The 9,589-nt window shown below is 56.8% G+C and overlaps 1 protein-coding gene across 2 annotated transcripts in view; it reads left to right on the forward strand.

Moving 5' to 3' along the window:
* Positions 1–5,362, forward strand: part of FUBP3 (far upstream element binding protein 3) — a 50,086-nt gene extending 44,724 nt beyond the window's left edge. The window contains exons 17-19 of one of the 2 annotated variants that reach the window (XM_077768393.1): positions 1,880–1,951; positions 3,034–3,161; positions 3,987–5,362. In XM_077768393.1, the coding sequence (XP_077624519.1) occupies positions 1,880–1,951; positions 3,034–3,161; positions 3,987–3,995 (209 nt within the window). In that variant the 3' untranslated portion in view covers positions 3,996–5,362. The remainder of the gene's footprint in view (positions 1–1,879; positions 1,952–3,033; positions 3,162–3,986) is intronic. The other variant, XM_077768394.1, reaches the window with a different exon arrangement.
* Positions 5,363–9,589: the final 4,227 nt, after the last annotated feature.

The following is a 9,589-nucleotide window of genomic DNA, read 5'->3' on the forward strand; positions in this document are numbered from 1 at the left end:
GCTGGCTGCCTCCTGCCCTCCTCTCAGTTCCTTCTCTCCCGTCTGCTCCGTTCTTCTTGGGGCCAGCGGCTTTGCTCCCAGACCTGAGGCAGGGGGGCCCCGGGGGGAGGGGTTGTTGCGCCTGGCCCCGCCCTCCCTTCTCCCCCTGGCTGTGCCCGCTTGCCAGGCGCCCCCCACTCCCCGGCCCTGGGCTCATGGCGACCGTCACCCCCTCTTGTCTCCAGCACGCTCTTAGAAAGGCCATTCTTTCTACTTCCTGGGCTCTTCAGAGAATTAGCTCTGCTGGGTGACGCCTCTCCTGACAGCTGATTGACAGGGAAGGTGCCCTGTTGGAATCAGACGCCCGCACCCTGCCCCCCAGTCCCCACACGAGCCTCATGAGTCACACTCGGGTTTTGTTGCTGGCACAGCCCTTGGAAACAAGAGCGAAGCAGAACCTTTAGCCTCAGAGTTTCGGGCCCTCAGAAGTGGCCGCCCACCTGTGTTTGGAAAGCGCTCTGTAGCGAGTGTGCACGTGGTCCTGGCCGCGCTGCTCCCGAGGGACTGAGGGATCGAGCCGGCATTTGGGGCTCCCCACCCCCACCCTGAGCAGGGGCCTCTATGCCACCCGGTCCGGGGACACCCGCCCCAGGTTCTAGCTGGACGGTCACCCAGTGGAGTTGAACGTGGAAGCCGACGCAGAGCGGCCTTTGGCGCCGCCGGTCCCCTTCTCTGTCCGTGATGTGGAGGGTTTAGATTTGATTTCCAAAGTCCCCGCGAGCTCCAAAATGACACGCGTGTGTTTGTTGTTACTCTTCTTCCTTGATACTTGTTGAAGCGTCTCGAACGCACCGACTAGAGATTCGCACCACGAACACGTGCCGCCGCCTGGTGTCTGTCCAGCCACGTGTCACGGTGCTCACTTTGTCCCAGAACCCGTCCCCCTTCGCTTTCCTTCCGTGCTGGTTGGAAGGCGACCCGGGTCGGTGCACACTTGCCCCATTGTTGGCGCCAGAGACTCTGAGAAAGGCCTAGACTTGGGGGAAGCGACGGGCCATGGCGTCCCGGCAGCCGGGGGCTGACCCTGGGGCCACGGTGCCGCTGAGCCCCTGGCGGGCCAGGAGGGCTTGAGTCGGAGAAGACCCCTCAGGCCGGGCTCTGTGGGGGCGGGGACAGCTGGTCGCAGTCAGTCAAGTCTGGTTGGGAGGAAACACCCCGAGGCCTCTGTGTCTCACGGCCGAGCCCTTGCGCCCACGTGCCGCTCTCCCAGCTTGTCCGAAGCCACCGTGCTCTGATCCTAGCGGCGTCCAGAAGTCAGCCCTGTTCGAGGCTGCTCCTCCCTTTATGCCCAGGGCTGGTCACGGCCCCACGCGCCTCCTTTCCTGCTCCGTTCCTGCCCCGGAAAGGCCGGAGGCCAGATGGGGATGAGGTGCATGGCCTGGCCCTCGGCCCCTCTGCTGTGTGGCCCTCGTCTTCCTGCCCTCACTGTGGGCCGCCTCTGGGCCGTCTGCCCTGCACTCCCTGCTCGTGCAGAGTGAAGCCACCAGTTCTCGAACAGAAGGGCCGCGCGAAGGGTGTGGGTGGCACCGCTTGGATCTTCCGGCCTGTGTGGAGGCCGATTCAGGCAGCCGCGGGCACCTTCGCCGTGGCCCTGGGGATCCCCGCGGCTCAGCTCTCTATCCGTAGGGTCGAGGCCGTTCTGAGCAGTCATCCCCTCCTCTCAGGGATCTTCGTCACACCCCTCTGCCCGGCCGCCTGGGTGCTGGCCCCCCCCGGGTGTCCACACGTCTCCCCACAGCCAGCCTGCTGCTGCCTTCCTGGGCCGTGGGGCCCGGAGCGAGCGCGGAGCGGGGCCCAGAGCCGGTGCAGGTGCCTGATCGCCTCTGTGTTCTCCGCACAGGCCAGCAGAGCCAGGCGCAGAGCAGCCAGCCCGACTACAGCAAGGCCTGGGAAGACTATTACAAAAAACAGAGTGAGTGAGTTGGCCTTCGAGCAAGCGGGGCCCTGGGCCCAGGGCCCCCTCGCCTGTAGGCCTTGTTGCCCGTGGCCCCGCGTCCCCTGTTCTCTCCAGCGCTCTCCCTGTGCGACACGGTCTCAGTCCTGCCTTTGCCTCCCCGTGTCCCTGTGCGTCTGTCAGGGGAGCCCCCCCCCCCACTTCTGGACGCCACAGGGCCTGAGGACCGCCCCGGGCCGGCGTCCTCTTCCCTGACCGGCTCATTTTGGTTCGTTCAGGGCGGGGAAGAGAGAGGATAAAACCGAGGGCTGGGAGCCTCACGGTGGGGTGTTGGGATGCTGGTTGCCCGCCTCGCGGAGTCTCGTGTTCTTAGCTGTGCCAGAAACGAAACCGGTCTTTTTAACAAGAGAAGCAAGAGATCTAGTAACAGCAACCAAAAAAGCCCCCACGCGACTCGTTCAAAACGAGTACGAGATCCTCTGTTTATTCCGGAACTGCCAAGCCACGTGGCGTTGGAGGAAACGGCTCATGGGCCTTGACTTCGAAGGATGTTGCCTGCAGCTCAGAGCAGCCCGGGTCACAGGCTGCCAAAGAGCTCCTCGCCCTGGCGTGTGGGACCCTCACCGGGTGGATAGGCCTCCTGGGGATGTCGATGCGGGTCGGGGAGGTCATCGTCACCTCAGGCACCTGCTGAAAGGCCAGATGACCTCCTGAACCCAGACTCCCAGACATCCATGGGCCTGTGTTTCCAGCCCTAGTGGGATGGACCCTCCACACAGGAGCCCCCCACCCCCTCGAGTCAGGTGTTGCACCTCTTTTTCTCTTCCTCCCTCTCTCTTCCTCTGTCTCTGTGTCTGTCTCTGGCAGCCGATGGGGCAGGCAGATGCAGAGAACGGGAGAAGCCCGGCATGAGGAGCTGGTGGGGACGGAACGGGCACAGGAGCTCGAGGCTCATAGCGCTTCCTGCAGCAGGGGCAGCGCCCGCCCGCCCTGAGCCGCCCTGGGCCTGGGGGAAGGGACCCCCCCAATGCTGGCGGTGTCTTCCGCCTCCCACGGCCCGGGCCCGCCCCCAATAACCCCCGTTCTCTCCTATCGATCAGGTCACGCCGCCGGTGCCGCTCCTGCAGCCAGCTCCCCGCCGGACTACACGCTGGCCTGGGCCGAGTACTACAGACAGCAGGTCGCTTTCTATGGGCAGACGCTAGGGCAGGCTCAGGCCCACAGCCAGGTGCGCCGCCGAGCAGCCAGCACGGCCCCAGCCCTCACCCCCCCACCCCAGCCTCTGTGTGCATCCTGCGCCCCTCCTCGCCCCAGAGAGGTCGAGTTTGGGCCGAGGGGGAGAGGGACGGGTTGGGCGGCCCCTGGAAGGAAGTTGTCTAATCTCTCCTCACATCTGGGCCCTGAGACTGCAGAGCCGAGGGCCACTCGGTGTCCCCAGCTCTCAGGGAGAGGGCCCGTGTGGGACTCTGGGCAGGCTCGACCTTGCAGTCGGGACTGTGGGGGTCACACCCTTGCCACTGTGGGGGCAGGCGGCAGGAGGGCGTCCCGCCTTCGTCCCGCATGGAAACCCGGGAAAGCCGCTCGGTTCTCTGTCCAGTCAGAAGCCGCAGCAGATTCCTTGTTACCAGGGCGGGAGTGGCCAGATCCTCCCACACAGCGGTTTTCAGGTGACTGTCAGTCACCACAGGCCCCGGACCCAAAGCCCTTGGTCATCTCCCTGCCAAAATGGGCCCTCTGTGCCCGGCACCCCATGGAGACGGGGTTCGGGGCTGCCGGGTGGCTCAGGAGGGCCATCTCGTGCTCGCTCCCCTGCCCTGCACCCCAGTGTCCCCGCTTGGAGAGCCCCGGGGCCCCCTGTTCGGGAGGGTTGTCTGGGCCGGGTCCTGTGCTCGGGGCCGTTGGCTCGTGCACTTGCACACGCGGGTGTGTGTGTGTGTGTGTGTGTGTGTGTCCGCGCCTGTTGAGGAGCCAGAGGGGGGAGGGTGACCTGTCACCTCCGTGCCGATGGCGACGAGGACGCCCCAGGCTGACTTCTCCCCCCTTCCTTCCACAGGAGCAGTAGGGCAGCCGCCTGCGCGCCTTCCTCCCCGAGATCATCACAAGCGAACCCCCATTTGTAACAGAGGTTTATAGATTTGCGAACCTTTTGATGAAGAACCTTCATTTTGTTCTGTGAAACACTATATTTAGATTAACCGGACTTTTCTAAAAATCGGGAAAATTCATTACTAAAATTTGCTGATAATTTCTGTTTCACTATTTTTGTTTGTATTTCAAACGTGTGAGCTCTGGGAGCCGTTCTGGAGCAGCTCCTGCCGATCTGGCACCAGGACGCGCCTCAGAGCAGCGGCATTTCAACACGGTGTGTTTTCGTTTCGTTTCGTTTCATTGGGTCGCGCGTCTTTTTATTCACAGTTGTTTTTTTTGGTTTTTGTGTTTCTGTTGCGACAGAAAGTGGCTTGGAAGTCTTAGGTGGTATGTAACAAATCCTTTTAAAAATTTTTAAACAGTATTTAAATATTCTTAAATGTGTAAATTCATTAAATGTCTTCTAATTTCTTCTATCTTGGCTGTCTGGTTTTATTGCATTTTTTAAAAAAACTGAACTATTATGTATTGTAATTAATTATGTGAATTCCGAATCGAGACAGAGAATTGTATTGCTGTCCAACAGGGATTGGGAGGGGGCATTTTATAGGGTTTGTATAATTTCTAGAGTGCTAAAGGGGTAATATAAAACTGTGTCCGTGTGTCTAGCATACGTTTTTTGTTCGTATCTCCGTTACCCGTTGGAGCTGAGTACAACTGTGTATCTAAGGCCTCCAGGCTTGTTTTAAAAACAAAAAACCTTTGTCTCTTCTCTCTGAAATATAAATACTGTTATTTTTAATATTAAAAAAGAAATCCGCTATAACTTTTAACACTGTGGAACATTAAACCGCATAAAAATGTAGTAACTATTTTTTAATTCCAAGGCATTTTCTTCCTTTTTTCTTTGAGATATTTTCTTAATATTTGTCAAATTAACTAGATGAATGAATAAATCTAGTATTAACCACAATATGAACTAAATAATTTTGATTTAATAAAAGGGATACTATGATCTCCGATGTTTACTGTAGTGTATCTTGTACAGATAACATGTATTTTTAAAGGAAAGAAAAACGGAATCGAAGCTATTTTTCCTTGCATTTTTTCATTGATCCGAGGGACATTCCGTTTGAAATATACTGACGTTACAGTTTCCGGTTTTTTCCTCCTTATTTTCCTTATAATGCTTGAAATGTCTAACTGTTAAAAAAGGCAATTGGAAAATGTTATGAAATGTTATGCATGTTGTTTAAAAAAAAGTGTTCTTTTTATTTGACTGACAATTCATTTTACACTCTATATAATAAAATTTCCACAAGGCGTCTTGTGGGCAAAGTATTTTCAATCTGTTTTGCTTTCCTTTCGCTCNTCGTGTAACTTGACGGTCTGACTGGAGGGCCCCGATCACCTGTCCCGCGCAGCAGCTCTGCACGTGGGTGTGACCCCAGGAGTCAAGAGTGGGTTTGCCCACGCCGAGGCGCTGTCATGCTAAGTGGGGCTGGAAGATTCATTGAAGGGAGATTGCACGCAGCCCTGCAGCCTGATCAGCACGCTTCCCGGAACCGAGTCAGCACACCGCCGCCCTCCGCCCGCCTCCCCGCACCCCCTCCCTGCCGTGCTCGGCTGCCGCGCCCTTCCACGCTTTCCTAGGCTGCCCGGCNTGGGGAAACAGGAGGGGGCGTCCTTACCCACAGGTTCAAATCACAGAGGGTCCTGCGGATTCAGGACCGGGCGCGACCAAGCGGTCCCTGCTCTAGAGGAAACTGAGGAAAGAAGGAAGAGCCTTGTACTCCTCTTTCGCCACCCGCCCCACTTTCTGTTCCGCTCGGTTAAAGCAATGGGCTCAGAACACAGCCTCCCGAAATTAGGATCTGAAAACGCCCTGGCTCCGCCGCTAGCTGTCCGCGTGTCATCGCCTCGTGTAGACGCCCGGTGCCGCGAGCGTCCCGTGTCAAACCCTCTTTATGGTGGGGGTGCGTGTGTTCCCAGGTTGGGCCCCTTTTCTTCTCTCCACCCCAGGCTCTAAGAGGAGGGGGAAAAAAAGCATCTGTGGCTCCTTGAGGCCGAAGAGGGGTGTGGACAGCAGCCCGGCAGCAGCCATTCGGGGGCCTGTTGAGAGCCGGAAGACAAAAAGATGTGGCATCTTTCACTACACCTCTAGAGAATCCAGTTTGACGTTGAGAAATTGAATAGTAAAAGCCACTTGGAAAGAAGGAGGGGCGGCCAGGAGGAGGGGAGCGACGCTGGTGATGGAATGGGAATTGGGGAGAGGGCATTACAGAGAAGACTTCCTTCTAATTCATCTTCTAAGCTCTGTGCCAAAACAGCATTTGGCATGGTTCACAGGGAGCGATTGTGTGATAATGAACCCTAAGGTGTCCCTTAATTGAAGACTGAGCATTGCGGTTCGTGCCAAGAGTCATAAATGGTGCAGGCTTGTGGGAGGATGCATTTTCTTAAATGTATCGGTAAGTACAGATTAGCGCTTGTCCCCAGTGAAATGCCCATACTATAAATTATGGAAATCTCTCTCTCTCTCTCTCTGATGCAACCTTTTATTGAGGCGGGGGGAGGCGGGGTGCAGTACAACAGGAGGCGGGGGGAAAGTTTGCAAGCATATGAAATTTGGCCTCGCATTAACATGGCGCCCGCGGAGGATGGTTTTCATCAGCTGTCTGGTGTCCTGGAAGGCCAAAGTGCTCGAAATGTACCAAGTTCAGCGATTGTGTTCCATTAAGAAAAGCTGCATGGTCATCACCGAAGGNTTCTGGAAGGGAGCGACCCAAGGGGTGACCGTCCATGGTGCCCCGCGGCGCCCACAGTAGGGCTGGCTGGGGCGCGGACGGCATGATGCAGGACCCGGTCCACGAAAGCATTCGGACACCACGGTTTTCCGAGCCCCGCTTCCGGTCCACGGGGGGCCCAGCTGGGGTTGTTTTAGACCGGCTAATGCAAATGGTCCTAACACACTCTTAAAGATTAACGGCCAGAAAATGGCTTGACACTCAGTTCCGAAGGGGGTGGCGGCCCTGGGTCCCTGCCTGCTGTGGGGCGGAAGGGGGAGTAAAGACACCCCTCGCCGATGAACCCGTGTTACCGTGAGGATCCTTGCTGGCCTTTGTCCCGGGGACTTCTAGCAGCATCTAGCAAGGCAGTTCTGGTCTCTTCCCAGAGGAGGTGAATGAGGGTCTCTGCATCTTGGAGGGTAGCCGGGAGGGCTCAGCGTGACCTGAGTGGTCACCCCAGTGACCTGTCCTTGTTCAGACAAGGGTAGGGGTGGGTTCTGGGCCAAGCCCTACGCTGGGGCTGTGTTCTAGAGCCCCCAGAAACTCCAGGACCACCGAGCCAGGTGGCGGAGATGGTGGGGGAACGTCCGGAACAGTTAGCGCGGAGGGCCAACCTTGGGCCAGGCCCCGTAAGCGCGTGACAGCCAACCGTCGTCTTTGATTCCGCATTTACGGATTCACCTGCTCACTAAAGTCTGCCTGTGATCTTCAAATGAATACCCACTGCAGTTCCGCAGACCTTCTCAGCACAAAAACCCAGAGTTGGGCGACGCGCAGGTTTCTCGCTGAGGGAAACGAAGGCAGCACGCTGCCTGCTGGTCACAGCTCCGGGGCTGGAAGCGAGTGTCCGTCTCAGCGTGTGGTCAGTGCCGCAGTTTCGCAACGTGTGTGCTTTTGGTGGGTGATTTTGCTACTTAAAATGGCCCCGGAAGAAGGTGGTGACATGCCTTGTGGAGAAAATGCGTGTGTCCCTGAAGCTCTGCTCAGGCATGAGTTACGGTGCTGTCGGCCACGAGTTCGGTGTTTATGGATTGACAATATCCATTACATGAGGTATCTTTATTTTTTTGTATTTATTGAATTTAATCTCTCCACCCCAACGTGGGGCTTGAACTCATGATCCCAAGATCAAGAGTCATGTGCTCCTCTGACAGAGCCAGCCAGGCACCCCAAATAAGGTGTCTTTAATTTTGTATTAAGTTTATTTTGTGAGAGAGAGGGAGAGAGAGAGAGCACAAGCTGGGGAGAAACAGAGAGAGAGGGAGAGAGAGAATCCCAAGCAGGTTTCACACTGTCAGCGCAGAGCCCGACGCGGGCCTCGAACTCACGGACTGTGAGATCATGGCCTGAGCCGCGATCAAGAGTCAGACGCTTAACCAACTGAGCCAACCAGGTGCCCCCAAATAAGGTGTCTTTAAACGGAAACACACATGAAACTGATGACATTGTGGCCAGAGTCCTGAAGGGGACCTAACCCTGTGTTTCCCCCAGGGGTCAGGGGGGCCCCATTCCCGGATTCAGGTTCTCGGAGACTGTATAGAACATAGTTGCCGCAGGTAAGGACCATCATCCACCTCTCACTCTCCTTCGAAGGCCCCACCACCCTGAGGGGCTCGTTTTAGAGACGAGGAAACAGGTTTAAAGGGGTTCTTACCAGAGTCAGAGTCGCGCTGCGGAAATGTAGATGGAAGACCCAGCGCTCAGGCCTCAGTCCCACCGCCCCCTGTCGCCACATTGGCGAACAGAAGGGACCTGTGTGCCCAGGACACCTAACTTGGGTCTAGAGGAACCTAGTGGGCTCAGCCCACCCGGGGCAGCAGAGTGTAGGGTACAAATGCATGGACACTCAAGCTTGGGTTTGAGCGCTGCCCTCACTGCTGCGACCTAAGGCAAAGTATTTAACCCTTCGTGCCCCAGCTCCCTCGACTGCAGTGGGGGGATGGGAACTATCTATCCCGTCACGGGCTGAGTTAGGATTCAATGCACTTGACATCTGCTTCATAATGAACACTCAAAACATGGTGGCTCATAGTAATAGAGTCTAGGGCTTCTGACTGCTCCAGTGGCTTTTCCTGTCGCCCGGCGACTGCCAGGGGCTGACAGTGTGATCTGAAAAAAGTGTCAGCCTCACTACTGACCCTCTAACTTCTTCTGGGCTCTCCTGGTCTCCTCAGGATTCTGTGACCCCAGATCCAGCTCGTGGGTCCCCTGAAGCCATGACGGCTAGGCCATTGGAAAGAAGAGCCTTCAAGGTCAGGTGGGGCAACTCTGGGAGAAGCCAGGACCCCCCCCCTTCCCAACACACACACATCGCTTTGTGCCCCAGATGTGTGGGAGATGACTGGCCAGCACGTGGGTGGATCAAGGCTGCCCAGGTGTGGCCTGCAACATCATGTTTAAGGCAACCCTATTTCAAGCACACCGAGAAGGAGTTTGATCGATTGTGTCTCCGCCTCTCGCATCAGACTGTCCAATCTGGACCCCTGAGGAAGCAGGGACCTGGCCCCCAAACTGTCCCAGCTGTACTCACAATAGCCACTCTGCTGAGTCCCTTCAGTTCACTGGGTTGGAGTCGGGTGGTCTCGGCTGCGTTTAAGAGAAGGATGGCAGCAGGGGCGCCTGGGGGGCTCAGTCAGTTAAGCGTCTGACTTTGGCTCAGGTCATGATCTCATGGTTGGTGGGTTCGAGCCCCACCTTGGGCTCTCTGCTGTCAGAGCCGAGCCTACTTGGGATCCTCTGTCTCCCCCTCTCTCTCTGCCTCTCTGCCGCTTGCTCTCTT

This window comes from Crocuta crocuta, unplaced genomic scaffold, assembly GCF_008692635.1.
Source record: "Crocuta crocuta isolate KB4526 unplaced genomic scaffold, BGI_CrCroc_1.0 scaffold35, whole genome shotgun sequence".
NCBI classification, from domain to species: Eukaryota; Metazoa; Chordata; class Mammalia; order Carnivora; family Hyaenidae; genus Crocuta; species Crocuta crocuta.